Genomic DNA, 19,031 nt, shown 5'->3' with positions numbered 1-19,031 from the left:
AATTGCTTCACCTCTCCCACAACCTGCGGCGCTGCTCGAAAATCCGGCCCTCTGGCCGGAAGGTGCTCCGTGCTCAACACAGACAGCTTTATCCTCAAATCAGTTCGGCTGCTCGGGCTGGAGATAAATTCCCCATCGCTACCCCCCCCCCCCCCATCACTCCCCACACCATACCCCCCCCCCCTCTCTCCTTTCTCCAGCCTACCCTGGGGGTCACAGTCTCCCTCCACAACTTAAGCAAGTAAAAGCTAAATCTACGTCCATTTGTAGACCTCTTTTTTTTTTTTCTTTTTTTTTACTTGCGGTCACGATGTCACGGCTTAAATAGTGACAGAGGAGAATAAGAGCACTGATTCTGGTCTATAAATAAAACAAAAAATTCAGCTTTATAATAATGTGAGGAAATGTGCAGAAGACAGACTCATCTTTAAATCTGACAATTTAATTGAAGAAGTGTCTACCCTCGCCTTTGTACTCTCTCTCTCTGTCTCTCACACACACACACACACACACACACACACTTAAAACGAGGCATGAGACAGAGACCTGGTTCTCCTGGGGGGGGGGGGGCGCACATCTCCCTCCTCTGAGGATTCGCGCGTCGGGCCGGCGATGCTTAAGTGGACATAATGAATCACTTACGCTGCTGTTCTGCCCGGACCAGTGCACCATAGCCTGGTTGTGAGACGAGTCCCCGGTCAGGGCGAACGTCGAGCTGTTAAGTTTGAGCTCCTCCTGCCTCGGACCGGCGGCTCTCCGCTCCTCTCCGTTCCAGCGCAATTCAGAGCGCGTCACTCTGCGCGCAGCCGCCGAGCCGGCGCCATCTCCCGGGTGTTGATGCTGGACTGAACCGGGGCGTGTGACTTTCTCAGCACCGCTGCTCCTCCTGGCGCGCTTTCCGTCGCGGCCGGTCTTCTGATGACCACTCACGCTCTGGACATCAGAAACTTTCATCTTCGCGAACTCGCTCTCTCCGATCTCATTTTGCGCGCGCAGGTCGTCTGTATTCCGTTTCAGCCTCGGCTCCGCGTATTCCGCCCGGTCTCGAGCGCATTCGGCGGACCCGGCTGCGCGCCGGAGCCGCCGACTTTCGCCGCTCGCAGCCCCGGCTCTCCCCGTCCCGTCTCCGGTCCCCAAAACTTCCCCCTTTAACCCTGTTGCGGCTTCGCGCGCGTCCAATTTCAGCAGTAATTCCCGTGCGCGCCACTTATTTCCAGGCTGGCATGACCTGCAAGTTATCTCAGCCCTGGCGACGTGAAAGAAGCAGAGCATCGTCACCAAAAGCCCAAAACAACGCGCTCTTTGCCACTTTGGGCAGAATATGACCTCCCTCTCCATGGCTGGCGGTGGGGAAGGGATGCTGCGGATGCTGGAAGTCCTTTCCCACCACTCTCCTTCTCTGCCTTTCTCTCGGGCTGAGAAGAGGAACTGCTGCTCGGCTGCTGAAGGAGGAACTGCTGCAAGTTGTGGCGCTGCCCAAATGCAGTGTTGTAAAAAAAAAAAAAAAGAAAAAAAAAGTGCGGCTCAGCCCAAGTGGTCCAAGTTGAAGGATTTGATCAAATGAAGCCCCGCGCGCACGAGAGGGAGGGGGGGGGGGAGGGAGGAGCTGAGGATCCAGACTGGAGAGATGGAGAATAAATGTTGCGACTGTCTTTCTCCATATTTGTTATTTCCCACCATATGGTCGACAGTAATTAAAGCAGTCACTAATACAGCCATTTTGGTCTGCTGCATTTTTTTTTTTTTTTTAATTTGTATTTCTCCTCACAGACACAGAATCTATTCCTGGTATTTTTTTTTATTTTTTATTTTTTTTTGTCATCTCCATCCTCTCTCCAGGGGAACAAAATCTTCTTAATTTAGCTAATGAAAGGGAATTATTTTACCTCTGATGAACCTGTTTAGGTCCAAGCCTTTAAGTAAGTCTCAACAGGGGCTTGTGGTAATTGGAACATATTAATATATTTCCAATTAGGTGACAGAGTCAGGGATGACAGGTTGCATGACTTATTAAACAGCAATAAAGTATTTAACAGCCCACACAGGAAACGGGGAGGGGGGGGATTTTTATTTTTTCTTTCTTTTTTTTTTTTTTTACACAAAGCATCTCTGTCTACGTGTATTTATTTATTTATTTTGCAACTGATCTCGCATCCCTACATGATGCCATATGCATTCCTTGTGTGTACGGGTCCAGCTGAGGTGAGGAGAGGGGGGAGAGAGAGGGAGGCGGGGAGGGGGGGGGGTGAGCTACCTGGACCTAGTCATGAATAATTAAACACTGAGCGAGGAAAATAAACATCATGTAGTTTTAGTCAAACAAGCGGCGCCGAGTGTCTCCGTCGGCAGAGATGAGTGTAAATGGTGGTGGAGGAGGTGGTGGTGGTGGTGGTGGGGGTTCAGCTCTCCGAGTCTGAACAGCGGAGGTTATAGTGATTGCTGATGAGCACTTAGTCGCACAAGGGGACATACATACAAATGGTCACAACAGCTGGCTTGCTTTCTCCTTCACAGCGAGAAGATGCTGCTGCTGCCGCGAGGGAGTAACGGCGAGCAGATTGTGCCTGGAGAGGTGATTAATTTCACCACACGGAGAAAAAAAAAAAAAAAAACTACGGGCCATAGCAGCAAATTGAGATTAAAGAGTGAAGGGCTGATTGAATCGGAGCCAAGCCACAGCGAGGAGGACGTTTTGAACTCCCGCGTCCCGTTTCAGACCAACGTTTTCCTCCGCGCCACGCGTTGCATCGTTCAGGGGACTAAAACACGCGGTCATACGTCGGTGTATAACGACCCATCTGTGGTGATTACAGCTCAGTGTGCTGGCACACGCACCTGTTGTAAAGATTTCCTGACATTAAATCCACCTCCTCTCGGTTTTCCCACCTTTTTTCAGCTGTACCTGAATCTTAAATCAGGTTTATTTAAATTGCCTTTATGTGTAATTTCCAGTGATTTTTAAACTGTATAAAGACAGGGTTCTTAATCAAGATGAATGAATTAAATTTAAAAAAAAAAATTTTAAAAAACAAAAAACTTTTTGTTGTTTGTTGATTAGTTGGATCAGATGGAAGTTAGCAGAAAAAACTTTGGCAATTTCCTGTCACATCAGTGTTTATAGGCTCATTAAAGCTAAATTGAGCCCCATGAATAACATTCCATGTAGCTCATTAGGAAGGACAGCAGACAGCTCTAGTCTCGCAGATGCTGTGATTATGTCGCGTTTTATAAATAAACCTGAATTGTGAGGGCGCGTTGCCGCGGCGCTCTCCATGGTGCTGATGCTGAGGGTGTTTTTTTTGTTGTTGTTGTTGTTGTTGTTTTGGTTGTTTTTTTTTTTTTAACAGTGAGGTTTGCTCTCCGCGCCGCTCCAGCTGTTCCACATCAGGGAGGAAGGTCACGTCCACGCGAGACGAGTCCTCAGCTCTCAGTTTTACTTCCAGAGATTAGCGCCGCCCGGCCGGGTTGGAAAGTAACGATGCCGGTCGGTCGGACATTTTTATGTTCATCGATCTCGACAATGCAAATGTTTTAGTGGCTTTAAATGAACCGGAAATGATCCAGTTTATTAGCAGGCTGTGATCTTTCCTCAACTGTAATAATACCACAGCATCCACGGTTGTGCTACTTATAGTTTATACCCTCCATTAGTTGTTGTTTTTTTTAGTGCCCTTTAACTCACCTCTCTAATCTGACTTTTCTGGGTCAGAATCACCGTCACAGCTCTGATTGTTGTTGTTGTTGTTGTTGTTGGTGGTGCCGTGGAGTGAAAGCTGCTAACTGAAGTTTAGAAAGCTTTATTGATTGTTTTTTGTTGTTGTCCTCCAACAGAAACAACCATATAGGTCGTTTTTGTTCTGACCCTTGGACTTCGACATCGAGTATTTACTTAATTTCTCACCTCGGTTAGGTTACGTCTATAAGATTAGGATGTGGCATAAAACAATGGATCGTAGTCATGGTTACAAGAATAAACATGACAGTTTAGGACTCTTACATATAAATGAATGACAGTTTTTTGCCAAAAGAGTGCTGATTGAGCTTGTCAGATGAATCTCTTCTGCTCAAAACGTACTTTTTGAGGCCAAATATCTAATTAATGACGGGATTATTTTCCGATTGGCCGCCAGAAAACTAATAAGAAGGAGGGATTTTAGCGAACGATATACCGTTATGACTTTTGGAAAAAAAACTGATTGACTTTGTATTTTATGAGAGAAGTTGAATGGGAGTCTATGGAGCTAGAGGCTTTTTGGAGCCAACCCCTAGTGGCACTTGGTGGTATTGCAGTTGATGGTACTTCTGTATTGGCTTTATTTTTCAGACCTCGAAGCTACGTCCAATTTATACTCAGTTTATGGTTATGAAAAGCTGCTCGCACAAACAACCTATGAAAGTTTATTTTGTGATCGCAGGACAGTCTCGTTCTTTAAGTTTTTTACAGAAAAACTCCAAATGTTGGTAATAATGTTGACCGACAAAAAAAAAAAAAAAAATCGAGTAACTGCAGTACAGAAAGCTCAAACTACGTTTAAGGTAATTAAGAAACAGTGTCGCTATTACACAGTTTGTCCACTAGAGGACGCTGACGAGGTAAAACACTTCCCACATCGCGCATCTAATGGATCCATCTTTTTATTGTACACTTGAGCTACGTTTTCGCTTTATGTTTTAAAACTCTGAGTTCATAGATTGTTCTTAACCTCCCCAAATATCAATCTGAAAAATGATTTATCGTTATTAATCGTACCAGTGATTTTCTTTTTTCCTGCACTTCCAAGTTCACCCTCTGCGTGTTTTTTTTTTTTTGTAATGTGGATGAAATGACCCTTTAAATTACCCTCCCTTCTCAGTTTTTTGGGACCCATCCTCCACAGACTTGTCCTGGCAGAGGCGTTAAAGATGATGAGTGCTGCCTTTCTTCATGGCACACAGCATTAAGCAGACATATTGTACTGGATTAATGGTGCAGCAACGGACAGGGCCCACACGGCTCCCCGACACTTATCAACCGCTTCTCTGGTAGTGTGTGTGTGTGTGTGTGTGTGTGTGTGTGTGTGTGTGTGTGTGTGTGTGTGTGTGTGTGTGTGTGTGTGTGTGTGTGTGTGTGTGTGTGTGTGTGTGTGTGTGTGTGTGTGTTTGTCTGTCTCTTCTGGTAACCGTCTCACACCACATCATCTACCGTCCCCGTCTGGACTCACCATCCATTCACAAGGAATCGATGCGCTGCCAATAGCACAAATGGATTTTTGAGGATGTTGCAGGAGGCGACACGCCGGCCCGAGCTGTCTGATTTGTACGGAGCGCCTCGGCCTGTGAATACACAACGAGGTGGTAGAAGCATTCGGCAATCGGGAGGAAAAGTGTTCTTGTATGCTAACGATGTTGAGAGAACATGCACAAACTTTACATGGTAACGCGAGCTTGATTGAAAAACCTTAAAGCTATCCCGAGACGCAAACGGCATCTAAAAGCGCAGAGTCCAGACGGAAAGTATTTGAACAGGTTTAGCTCTTCAGGCTCTGAGTTTCAGCGCATTCAAGCTGAAATGAAATAATGAACGGAGCAGGTTTAAAGACAGGAACAGACTTATTTTGGTGAAGCGGTGGGACCACAGATTGTATATGAAGGTGTTCGTAGCTTTCGGGTCTGAAAAATGACGGCCGATGCGGAAGTGCCTTAAGCTGCAATACCAGCGGGTGCCACCAGAGGTCAGCTCCGAAAAGACTCCGGCTCCTTAGACTCCCATTCAACTGGTTGTTAGCTAAAGTCACTCCTTCATATTAGTTGTCTGGTGGTCCATCTGAAAATAATCCCGTCGTTGGTTAAAAAATAAGCCTTCAAAAGTTGTGTTTTTGCGTATCTGTTTGATTGACAGTCCTTTGGTGCAGTCAGGTTACGGCTAGCGGTGGGCGGGACCTAGTATCGCCGGGTTTCCAGTCAGATCGAGTCAGATCCACCGCTCCCCCTACCCCCCCCACACACGCAGCTCGTCCAAATATGGTCACTTCCTGCTCCAACCAAACCAAAAGATGGCGCCGGCCAAAATCCCAACTCAAGGCTTCGTAAACGGACGTTAACAAACCAACGGGCGACGTCACTGCTGGTTGCCGCTCGGGTGGGAACGTGCTGTTTTCACTTTTTGACCTTTTCATGTCGTCCAGCCAAACACCGAGAAAAGGAGCTCTTGTTCTCCGTGCTGGCCGAGAGGTAGCATGTGTGGTACACGTCGGCACAAACAATCCCCCGATTGTAGTATGAATAGAAGTACTTGCGATTCTTACGGTCTGAGCTGAACTTGCATGCCTGCGCCACACGTTTACGGACATTTAAAAAAGTTATATTGCAGTCTGAAGCTCATCTAAATTAACCCCCCCAAACTCACAGTTCTCGTATGACTTTTTTCATTTGATTTCAGCCGTTCGATCGGACTGTGACACCGACTCATAAAGTCTCTTTCTCCAACTTTTACAACATTGTTCGCCCTCCCTTGCTCCGCTCCCCGGGTTACGCTCGGCCCAGTAAAAGCTTCAGTGCATTATTACAAACAAAAGTTGAACTCGGTGGAACAAACAAGGATGTCCTTTTTTTTTTTTTTTTTTTTTGCCCGAGCCAAAACATTCCTGTTTTCTAACAAGAGAGCTGGAGACAAAAGACTGGCCAATAAAAGTAAAAGCAAAGCTTTCGTTTTTTTTTAGTCAAGCAATCAGGAGTTGAAAAGAGGAAGGAAGTCCAAAGAGAAGCCAAAGCGAGGAAGAAGAGGGGTGGGGGATGTGGGGGTTAGGAGAAGGGGAGGTAGGGGGGGGTTAAGTAAATGGCTCTTTTATATTCCCTGTGTTCAACTGAAATGGAAATTTACTCGAGATAAATAAGCTTCCCAGTAACACGCACTTTATTGGTATTCATCCACAGCAGAGAGCAGACGGGAGGTCAGGAGCAATCAGTTTGCCGTGAGCTCATGAAGAGGGGAGCGCCATCCAAGTTCATCATCTTTCAATTTCCAACACTTTTTTGGCATATTTGTGTCTCAGCCTGCCATTAATTGCAAAACCGTCCAACCGCGGCAACAGGAAGTTTGTGAGATATAGCCCGTCGTTCAGGAGGCAAAACTAAGACCACTGGTTAGTTAGGATCACAGACTGTTTATAAAAGTGGACGAAGCTTCCGGGTCTGAAAAATGAGGCAGACGCTGAAAGTGTCTTAAGCTGCGATACCACCGAGTGCCACTAGAGGTTGGTTCCAAAAGGCCTCCATTGACTCCCATTCAACTTCTCTCATAAGATTCTCAGTCAATAGAATTTCTCCAGGAGTTATCTCGGCGTTGTTAGCTGAAGTCGCTCCTTCTTATTAGTTTCCAGACGGTCCATCTGCAAATAATCTCGTCATTAATACGAAAATAAGCTTCAAAAAGCTGTTTTTTTTCCCCCCGTTTCCATTTCAAGCATTACATTTCACAGCGTCCCAAATTGGCCCGAGCCAAAAAAAAAAAACACAGCTCTGCCCCGTATCATCAGGCTGTTTGAAAAAAAAGCAGGAATGGAATAATCCATTTCAAGATGGCGGTGAAGTCCCCAAACTGACGGCCGCGAGGGATCGTGGGTAATGGCTGGAAGCTAAAGTAAAACCGTCATCTCGGGAAACACGAGCCTCCGCGACCTTGACGGCGTGTGAATACCCAACGAGAAGCTCTTCACCCCCGTCCGACACCGGGAATCCAAAAGTTGGCTTTCGTCTCCGCGGAGGGCTACTGCCACTTATTCATTCCGCTCACAGTGAACTTTATCTCAGAGCACTTTATGCCCCGGTGCCCAGTGTTTCCACAGGGGGCCAAGTCTCACTTCTTATTGCACTCTCTTTAATTCACTTAGCGCAAATATATATATATATATATATAAATAAAAAAGCCACAAATGGATGTTTTCCTGTAATATACCTCATAGGCCCAATGAAGCGACTCACTGTGTCTTGTTGAAAGTGTAATTGTCAGCGAACAACGGAGGAAGACAGACGGAGGCATCCCATGCCCCCCCCCCCCTCCTCCTCTCCCTGCACAGTGGCTTCATTCATACTGTTTGGGTAATGTGCATATTTTCACACACAAAGCCAGCACTCACTTTTTCAAGATTCTTCTTCATGCCTTCCAAGAACCCAGTCCACCCCTCCCCTCCCCCACCCTCCTCTCCCCCCTCACGTTTCGAAATCCTGCAGGGGTGAAACGACTCTTCCATAAAGTGCTGGTGATTGAACACATAATCAGCTGCGCGCTTCTGACATTCAGAGCAGAAAACTCGAAACCACCTGCTGTTTATTCACCGTTTTTTTTTTTTTTTTTTTTCAGCTCCAGATGAGCCGTTAGCTTCCATTCATCCAGGCCGGTCCCCTGTCTTGTTCGGTACCTCGTGAAGAATAGAGGCACGCACTTCGGTATCGGCGTCGACCTTGAGAGGGAGGCGGGAGGAGTGGGGGGGGGGGACTTTTGAAAAGGCAGGTAAAGAGGGGAGAAAAAGATCCCCGTCTGAATCCATCTGAACGGCCCACATGAGTGACTGCTTTTAAAAGCTTTCCTACTGGAGCTGAAATATTAATATTTGCTGCTCAGGAACATTAGCAGTATCCTCGGAGTGAGGCAACAATAATTATTAATGAATCTAATTTTCAGGCCACTCTGCTGGATGTTCAAAGTGCCTGCGACCTTCAGAAGGAAGGCGAAGCGCAGCGCTGCATGCTTTCTATCCGGAGTCAGTAGACTAGAAATGAACAATCTGTTACGATTCTCTTATTGCAGTCGGAGCTCATCTCGCTGATTTGTTTACCTCGGCGGTTGTGCTGGAGATGACTTATTCATGAACGTGTGGAAAAGCCACGTCACTTCAGAAGATGCCGCAATTTTGTATAAATAGACTGATCAGGCTTGTTTTTTTGTCATCGGTGCTCGAGGCGAGGGGCATCATTTCAAAACAGCCACTTCTCGCGGAGGAACGCTGAGTAAACATGAGGTCCTTGACGAATACAACAAAAAGTCCATGCGAGATTCACGAATGGCTTCAGAACGACCAGAGACTTTTAAATCAAAGGCTGAACTACATCACAGTGACAATGAATCCACTGTTTTGTGGAAACGAAACAATTGATGAACAGCGGCCTCTGTGGCATAAAGTGGTAATTACAGGATGAAAGGGCACTCAGACTGTTTATAAAAACGGACGTAGTTTCCGGGTGTGAAAAGTGAAGGTCGATGCAGAAGTGCTTTAAAAGTGCAATACCACTGAGGGCCAGTAGGGGCTGGCTGCAAAAAAACAACAACCAAAAAACCCTGTGGCTTCAAAAGACTCACGTTCAAAAAGCATCAACTTCTCTCACGAAATAAAAAGACAATAAATAGATATGAGGCCTCAAAAGAGAGCGATGTTTGGGGGCGGGGTCTGGTTTGATTGAAAGGTTTGGCCCCAAAAAAAAAACAGAGATGGAGGCTTCCTTTAAACCAATCGAAATGTTTATGCTGACAAAACAACAAACTCCACAGAGAGTTATAACCAAACTTTACAGTTCCCGACCACCGGACTGCGTTTTTAGCCTTTACTACCTTGTTTTGGTGGCTTCCCCCTCAGCGCTCACATCAACCCCCGTTTTATGTCACAGCATGGAGCTCTTCAGCTCACAGAAGGGCAGACAAAGTTACAGCAGTTAAGCTGGTGAGCTAAATGTTTTTGAGACCAAAACAGAAAAAAAATAAATAAATAAATAAAAAAAGTTGAGTAAATATGGACGTCCATTTGTCGGTTCACAACACTTTCACCATAATGCCGCCAGTTACAGAATGTCTCCGTGATCCTCTGCACCGCACCGAAGATCAATAAATGCGAGTTTAAAGGATAAGTTCGGCGTTAAATCTATATTTTATAGCTGTCGATAAATCCCACGAGGAGACATAAGGCTGCGACGCACGTCCGTCGGAGCCCATCTGTTTTTCCATCTGAAGCCCGGCTGTGTAATTTCGTCAAATAGCTGAGCAGCGTAGTTTCAGTCGAACGGCAGTTAAACAGCGTGTTTTTACTTCTTGTTTCAAAAACAACAACAATAACAACAACACATTTTTATCCGTCTAAAACAGAATAAGACGAAAACGACAAAGCCCGCAAACTAACACTTTCATCTGAGTCACAGAAAGTTTGGTAACACTCAGCGACTGAAACTAAGAAAACCTGAAAGGTCGTTGTACTTCTAAACAACGTGGAAATGCAAAATGTACTTACAAAAAATAAAATAAACATCTGATGAGCACACGATGGGCCAATTAAAAGATTATGTAACGTTTTAGTTTTTTTTAGGTTTTTAAGGCTTTGCATACTTTCACAATTTGTCTTTTTTTTTTTATTTATCTACGGTATTTATTATACATGCCAGTGATATATTTAGTATTTATTATCTTGGTTCGTCTTAAATTCTTTTGTTCTTTCTGTCCTGGAGCAGACGTGAGTGAGTGAGTGAGTGAGTGAGTGAGTGAGTGAGTGAGTGAGTGAGTGAGTGAGTGAGTGAGTGAGTGAGTGAGTGAGTGAAGCATCACAATTTCCCTGTGAGGGTTAAATAATAAAGTATTTCTGATGCTAAAAAAAACAAAAAACAGGTGGAGTACATTTTTACCGACTCGTTCTTCAGCAAAAAAAGACAGATTGAAAACGGCTAAATTAACTTTTTTTTTTTTTTTTTTTTTGTCGACGCTGATATTGAAGACATGCACGCGCCGCATTATTATTATTTTTTTTTCAACTGAAGCGGCGCAGCTTTAACGCGACGTATCGTAAATCTGATTGGTTGAAGGCTTTGAATGCTCCTAAAAAAATCGGCATCCTTGGCAGAAAAAAAACAGATTATTTTATCTCCGGGGATGAAATCGCCCGCCGCGCCGCCGACGCGCACCTCCATGCAAATAAGTACATCTGTAATTTGACCTCGCGTCTGAGCGGAGCCGCCGGCCTGAGAGGGTAATTGCGAGAGGAGCCGCGCTAATGATGTCTTTAAGTTTCAGCGCCCTCCGCCGCGCCGTCAACTTTGACCCGAGGAATAGTTTGCGAACGCTACGGTTGTGAAAAGTTCAATTAAGCTGTAATTTGAGGCAGCGACCGCGTGAATAATTGCACGGCGGCGGGCGGTCTTCTCGTTTGAGTTTCGGCGCGCCTAATAAGCAGTCTGTCTCGCTCCTCGGCATCTATTAGCGTCTGTTCCCTGATGCGAGATGTCGCTGAATAATGACAAGGAAAGAGGCAGCAGAATCAGGCTGTTTTTTTTTTTGTTTTTTTTTTATGATTTACGTCTGGAGACTTCAAAGTTCAGAGAACGATAACGATGAACCGTTGTTTGTGTGCGTTTAAAACGGGCGGTCGGATTAGAGAAGAAAACCTCCTGCTCGGGATTCACATTCGTTGTTTTGCATCTGCTTGTTTATTGTGATTTACTTTGCGCGGTCGCTTCTGGCTAAACAGCTCGGACACGAGGTCCCCGGCTCCTGTTGAACATCAGAGACGCGTTCTCAGTAGGGAAAAAAAACCAAAAAAATAAACACAACGTCCTCCATCTTTGCTGGATCTGATACAGTGGGTACGGAAAGTATTCAGACCCCTTTACATTTTTCACTCTTTGTTTCATTGCAGCCATTTGCTAAAATCAAAAAAGTTCATTTTATTTCTCATTAATGTACACTCAGCACCCCATGTTGACAGAAAAAAACAGAAATGTAGAAATTTGTGCAAATTTATTAAAAAAGAAAAACTGAAATATCACATGGTCATAAGTATTCAGACCCTTTGCTGTGACACTCATATTTAACTCACATGCTGTCCATTTCTTCTGATCCTCCTTGAGATGGTTCTACTCCTTCATTGGAGTCCAGCTGTGTTTAATTAAACTGACTGGACTTGATTAGGAAAGGCACACACCTGTCTATATAAGACCTTACAGCTCACAGTGCATGTCAGAGCAAATGAGAATCATGAGGTCAAAGGAACTGTCCAAGGAGCTCAGAGACAGAATTGTGGCAAGGCACAGATCTGGCCAAGGTTACAAAATAATTTCTGCAGCACTCAAGGTTCCTAAGAGCACAGTGGCCTCCATAATCCTTAAATGGAAGAAGTTTGGGACGACCAGAACTCTTCCTAGACCTGGCCGTCCAGCCAAACTGAGCAATCGTGGGAGAAGAGCCTTGGTGAGAGAGGTAAAGAAGAACCCAAAGATCACTGTGGCTGAGCTCCAGAGATGCAGTAGGGAGATGGGAGAACGTTCCACAAAGTCAACTATCACTGCAGCCCTCCACCAGTCGGGGCTTTATGGCAGAGTGGCCCGACGGAAGCCTCTCCTCAGTGCAAGACATATGAAAGCCCGCATAGAGTTTGACAAAAAACACATGAAGGACTCCCAGACTATGAGAAATAAGATTCTCTGGTCTGATGAGACCAAGATTGGACTTTTTGGCGTTAATTCTAAGCGGTATGTGTGGAGAAAACCAGGCACTGCTCATCACCTGCCCAATACAATCCCAACAGTGAAACATGCTGGTGACAGCATCATGTTATGTTTTTTTTTTTCAGCTGCAGGGACAGGACGACTGGTTGCAATTGAAGGAAAGATGAATGCGGCCAAGTACAGAGATATCCTGGAAGAAAACCTCTTCCAGAGTGCTCTGGACCTCAGACTGGGCCGAAGGTTCACCTTCCAACAAGACAATGACCCTAAGCACACAGCTAAAATAACAAAGGAGTGGCTTCGGAACAACTCTGTGACCGTTCTTGACCGGCCCAGCCAGAGCCCTGACCTAAACCCAATTGAGCATCTCTGGAGAGACCTGAAAATGGCTGTCCACCAACGTTCACCATCCAACCTGACGGAACTGGAGAGGATCTGCAAGGAAGAATGGCAGAGGATCCCCAAATCCAGGTGTGAAAAGCTTATTGCATCATTCCCAAGAAGACTCATGGCTGTACGAGCTCAAAAGGGTGCTTCTACTCAATACTGAGCAAAGGGTCTGAATACTTATGACCATGTGATATTTCAGTTTTTCTTTTTTTTAATAAAATTGCACAAATTTCTACATTTCTGTTTTTTTCTGTCAACATGGGGTGCTGAGTGTACATTAATGAGAAATAAAATGAACTTTTTTGATTTCAGCAAGTGGCTGCAATGAAACAAAGAGTGAAAAGTGTAAAGGGGTCTGAATACTTTCCGTACCCACTGTATATTAGTCATAATCAGTGGAAGTAAAGCTGCACTGGATGTCAGGACATCTGTTCTATTTCTTTAGCTTCGTCAACTCGCACGAAAAGAAAAAAAAAAAAAAAAAAAGGTGCAAATAAGATTGTTCGGGAAAAGTGTGTGTTGTCCCGTGAAGTAGAATCAATTGTTTTCAATCACCAAAATGGCACAAGCCATTACCCCCTCCCCCTCCTCCTCCAGAACCGCGCGCAAACAAATCACTCCCAACACTGGCGACAATTACCGAGCGCGCCCCGGATTGCTTTCGCTCCGGTCGCATAAATAACGTGCTCGTTTCTGAGAGAGAGGGCTCGCGGTAAACTACGCCAATAACACGCTGAGTAATTCAGTCCGCCATGCATATTTATGACTAGCTAGACGCCCTGTCGCCCCCCCCCCCACCACCACCACCACCACCACTCCCCTCGCTGGATTTATCGGGGAGAGTTGTGGTTTTGGCGGCGGCTCCGCTCCCGCAATCTACGGCTTTATAAAAGGGCCTTTAGCGAGCAAAACAGTCAATCTGTCATTCCCGTTGGGGCGGGATATACGCCGGCGGAGCGGCCGCGCGGTCGGGCGATCGCGTCTTTCGGCGAGGCCGAAGCCGGGTGATAATTCTCGGGGCCGATTGGTTTAAAAAGTACTGAGCTCTACGTGGATTTTTCTTTCGCGTCTTGACGGCATTTATGAGCCTTTTGCGGCAATAATCACGCCGAACTCCCCGTGGAGCCTGTTTGCGGGACGGTGGAGGAAGAAGAAAGACAACAACTCTTATTTTTGAAATGAATTCGAGTGAAACCGGTGACCTTTATTTGAATAAATGCGGGCAAACAACAGGGAACGTTTCCTGGAAATGTTTGCGGGCGGACCTCCGACACAGATGCTCTTAAAGTAACTGCACCGATGTTGATACGTCGGTGCACTTAAATATTAAATATGAAGCAACTGAGCCCAGTTTACGAGTGCTCATCTTTCATCCCGGTCTGCTGCTGGATGTTTTCTGAGTACGTCTGAGCTGAAAAATGATGAAAATGACATGAAACGAGCCGCGCGCACGCACACACACACACACACACACACGCACACGCACACACGCGCACACACACACACACACACACACACACACACACGCACGCGCACACACACTTCATATTCATCAGGAAACAGTCCAATCATGAAGAGATTTGAACGGGTCGGACATCAACGAGAGCCATTGTTTAAATGGAAAAAGCCCCGCGCCACGTTTCGGGTCTCTTCATGGCTGAGAAACGGCAAATTAATCAAAGATCTGATGAGCTGGAAAAAAAAAAAAAAAAAAAAAAAAATCCACCGTCGAAAGCAGGTTTTCTTTTCTTCGTCTTTCGAATTGATGAAGAGGTGCTATTACGGCGGAGTAATTAAAGCGACGCCGCGGTCGGGACGCTGTTCGACGGCACGGCTGTGACACGGGGGCGAGGCGGGGCCACCCGGCGTTTAACAAACAGGCCGCATCGCGATGCGGGTCGGGGGGAGCGGGGGGGCTGGGGAGAGGGGGGAGGGGGGGGATACCCCGGAGGCGTCGTTAATGCGATGGCATTTACCACTCGTGGCTCGGCGGCTGGATCAGAGCGAGAAGTGCAGTGTCGGCTAAGTTTCCTCTTTTTTCCAAACCCTCTCCGTGACACAGCGGGAAAAAAAAACACAAAAAAAACACAACAGGAAAAAAGAGCCGCTCAAAGGTCACCGTCTAATTAGACGCCTCGCGGTTGTTATTGACCACTTGTTATGCTGATTGAAGCAGCGGCGATATGACGAGGTCTCTCCGTGTTTTTTTTGTTTGTTTTTGTTTTTGTTTGTTTTTTTCGTCCGATGCGAGGAGACTTTAAAGACTTTCAGGTGACGGACTTTGCTGACTGCAGCGCCGCGCTTCGCATTCGATTCTGCAGTTAAACACTTTTTGCAACTGCCTGTGTGGAAAAAAAAAAAAGTGCAGAGTGTCTCCAACCTCCTGACCAGAGGAGCGAGAAAGTTTGTTCAAAGACCCCGTCCCCCCGTCCCCCCGTCCTCCTCCCTCCTCGTCTAAAGTCGTGCACTAAAGGTTTTAGAGTTAGAAACCTACTTTTCAGGCGCTTTAAACATTTTTCTAATGATTGACGCATTCATTTCTACAGTAGCACTTTAATGTCGGCCAAGGTCACGCTGTACAGATGGATTTGTCGTCATTTTCGTTCCTTTCTTTCAGAAACTGGACGCCTGTTTTTAAAGGACGTCTAAACTGCGGTCCACTTACATTCTTCGCTACTTCACTTCACGCGAGTAGTCGAACGAGGCGCGATCAAAATCAGAAGAAAAAAAAAAAAAAGCCCGTAGGCGCATTACCGCCACCTTCTGACGGGAGTGACGCATTACAACCGGGCGGCGGTAAAACCGGGGGGGGGGGGGAGATAAGCAAGAAGGACAGTCGCGTTGCCTAAATGATTTCTTATGTTTCAACGGCTATTTGAACATCGCAAATTCACGATCTCCGCCACGCACCGAATTTGCCGACGTTTTTTTCTGTTTCCCAAAAGAAGCTCGTCGCTCCCTCCGCTGGCGACTAAGCGAAGCTTTTCGGCGGTCTGCGTTCTTTAAGCACAAGCAGCAAACCGACGCGCGTTTGGAGAGTCTGAGCACGTAAACCATCCGTCGGCTGGATTTCGTCATCGATAATGAGGATTTCACGTGTCATCATTTTGCTTCCTGAGCTTCGTCTAAACACAACCTCCTCTAATAAACCCCTTTATTTTGAAACGCCTCGCTGGTTTTCATAAGTCCTCCCATGCTACATGCCCATTATATAATCCGCTGTGAAATCATTCATTACGCGCTCAGTTAACATTCAACAGCAGACAGATGCATCGGCACAAACAGCAGTGTTTACCCTCCCGCCGACGAGGCAGTATTTATTGAATACGTGGTGGTTTTTGTTTTTGTTGTTGTTGTTGTTGTTGTTTTTTTACGAAGGGGGCCCCCGGCTGCAGCAGAGCCCGACCCCCCGGTGAATCGGGATTTCATGATCGCTGTTAATCAAATAAAATCGGTGCAGGTCTCCGGGGGGGCGGCGGTGGGGTGGGGTGTGGGTGGGAGGGGTCTGGCTCATTGTTTTAGTACCAATGTGGAAGGTCACGCCGCCTTTTTTGTCGTATCCGGAGAACATTTCGATCAGAACGATGCGTGCCGAGATACACGGGAGATTAAAATGGATAGGTGCAGCCCGTTCCCCCTCCTCCGCTGGCAAACAGGCAGTCCTCGTCTCCATTTAAACACGCCCTCCGGTAACAATAAAGGAATATTGGAATACAGAGGAATACGAAATGTGAGCGCTATAAATGAGCGACAAAAGAAAAATGTTTCACCCGAATTTCTTTTTTATCTACTTCGCCCATCCTTCTCCCCGTGTCCGCACCGCCGTCGTTACGACACCGTGCAACGCATAATTTTTAACGCAGCCACTTTAAATTATTCACCGCCTTTGCAATTTTCATGAGTTAGGTGATTACATAGTGAAATGGTACTGCGGGCAAAAACAGGAAAGTATTTCTCCACAGTTTGAAGCAGCGCCGTGGCGAAGGCAGCCGAGGACTTCCCGACACGCCGAGGAAAAAAAAAAAAAAAGAAAAGAAAAGAAAAAAGAAAAAAGAAAAAAAATTGCTTTTCTGGAGATATTCTAATTCACTCGAAGGCGCCTAAAGTGCTCTTCCTCTGCATCGTCTAACGAGGGTCGTGACCTTCTGGCTGAGGCGCATGCAGCAGAGAAAGGTCTTTGTGTGTGTGTGTGTGTGTGTGTGTGTGTGTGTGTGTGTGTGTGTGTGTGCGTGTGTGTGTGTGTGTGTGTGAGAGCCGCATGAATAATGGAGGTTTTGCAGTTAGAGCCATTTTAAAACGCCGCACAGAGGGTCTCCTGTTCGACGGCCGGCCGACGACTTCAAATTGTGCCGGCGAAAGCTCTTCTTCACTCGTCCGCCGTCGACCCGCAGAACCGTACGATCTCCGGCTGGAAGACTTTCACCGCGACATCGGCATCCGCCGCACATCCGAGGTCCATTTCACGAGGCTGAAGTATTGCGAGCGAAGACGCGCTCTCGGCCGCGGAGCGCCACACGGTCAGCGGTTTAACGCCGCGAGCCCTTCGGAGACATTAAAGTCGAGCGGGTGCGGGCGACGCGGGAGGCCGAGGCGATGTCTGACCTGCGCGGGGCCGCGGCGAGACGATTGCTTTGCTTTTAAGCCGTCCACTTTCTGAGAAATGAAGGTGCTTTTAAGAGGGCGAGCGGTGACGGTCGTCTTTTTTTTTTTTTTTTATACCGACGCAAAGACGAAAGCGGGACCTGATTTCAACAGGCAGCTCGAGTTATCGGACTTAAACGGCTCTCAGACGGCGGAGAACAGACGGATCCACACGTTTTTATGACCCGCTTGGTCGGTGAACGTTTGCGATTTCAACGTGGACCCTGAAACTGGAGCAGAGAAAGGTCGGATTTTGTAGGAAAAAAAAGATTTAGGGGAACGGACCGTTTCAGTAGGAGGAGCTACGATTGTGTTGTTGAGGTTGAGAAACACTCATTTTCAACGCGCCAAAAAGTGCCATCGCTCCACAGTTCAGGTGGTTCGCGGCGAATGTTTTCCCCCTCAGACGCCTCAGATGGTCCCAGTGGAACTCAGTGTTGACAGTCTGACTCTGGGGGGAGGGGGGGACGTACGAATTCACGGTGACACAACCACCGCCCGACGTCAAAGAAAACCCACCTGGTGCCTCCAGAACCTGACGCGCCTCCTTCGGTCTCGGACGGTGAAGCTCCGCCCCCTCTTGAAACGTGACCGTCACCCGGAACGTCTCGCTTCATCGCCGTGAGACTTTCTGAAGCATTTCAAGGGTCTCCGTTGACGATTTTCAGAGTTTGATCCAAACATCGGATGTTTTCTCCGCGGTGAAATCACAAATGTTCACGTACCGGCGGTCACAAAAGCATTTCTCTGAAATGCCCAACTATTCCTTACAGCCCTTATAATTTAAAGGGGATTTTGTTGGACACTTTTAGGACAGATACAGGAGATCATTCCTGCCGACCGCAATTAGACTGTACAATAACTCACCTCTGGCAAAATACATCACATAACAAAAATACTGTTGACTGTGTTTCTTGGTTGTTTGTATATAATATATATAGATATATACTGTACTGTATATACTGTCCATTTTATATTTTATATTTATATTGTATATTTTTACTGCTATTTTACTATTTTATTGCTTTTCTATTGTTCTATTATTATCTTATTATCTTATTATCTTATTGCTTCTGTATGCTGCTGTAGCGAAAAAATTTCCCCTCGGGGATTAATAAAGTAAATACCTAACCTAACCTAACCTACTGTTGGATGTACCGGTTGAAATTGCTGAATAATCAAATTGACATCAGGTGCCCAGTTTGCCCTGCAGATTTATTACTTAAAATAAAAAAAATTAAAAAAAAAACATTGAGCAGAACAGGATTCGAACACGCGGCGGTCCTGCGAGTCGTCGGGGGAGACAAAATGTGCTCGGAAGTGCTCGAGACGCGGCCACGGTTCGAGTTTAAAAGAATTAAAGGGAGGCAGCCGCGCTCGGTTCGGCCGATCCGTCTCTGTCCGCGGCCTCGACGAGGGAAAGATAGATGCGTTCAATAAATGTGGTCTTGGGAAATCTGCAGGAAATGATTAAGAGTGATGAATGGGCACACGAGATTGGTGCTGGACACCGCTTCATGTGGCGTCCATTATGTCATTAAAAA

General features: G+C 46.4%; 2 protein-coding genes across 6 annotated transcripts in view; one reads left to right on the top strand and one right to left on the bottom strand.

Moving 5' to 3' along the window:
* Positions 1–1,486, bottom strand: part of LOC138632304 (VPS10 domain-containing receptor SorCS1-like) — a 142,878-nt gene extending 141,392 nt beyond the window's left edge. For all 5 annotated transcript variants that reach the window (XM_069717779.1, XM_069717777.1, XM_069717778.1 and 2 more), the window contains exon 1: positions 643–1,486. In XM_069717779.1, coding sequence (XP_069573880.1) covers positions 643–1,338 — 696 coding nt within the window. In that variant the 5' untranslated portion in view covers positions 1,339–1,486. The remainder of the gene's footprint in view (positions 1–642) is intronic.
* Positions 1–19,031, top strand: part of LOC138632312 (high affinity choline transporter 1-like) — a 243,151-nt gene that overhangs the window by 10,805 nt on the left and 213,315 nt on the right. The gene's annotated exons all lie outside the window — the stretch shown is intronic.

Source organism: Brachyistius frenatus, unplaced genomic scaffold (genome assembly GCF_029030835.1).
Source record: "Brachyistius frenatus isolate BFR_SWC_R1_liver_20210118 unplaced genomic scaffold, ASM2903083v1 Contig_180, whole genome shotgun sequence".
NCBI classification, from domain to species: Eukaryota; Metazoa; Chordata; class Actinopteri; family Embiotocidae; genus Brachyistius; species Brachyistius frenatus.
Note: the sequence above shows the minus strand (reverse complement) of the source record. Positions and strands in the feature narration are given on the sequence as shown.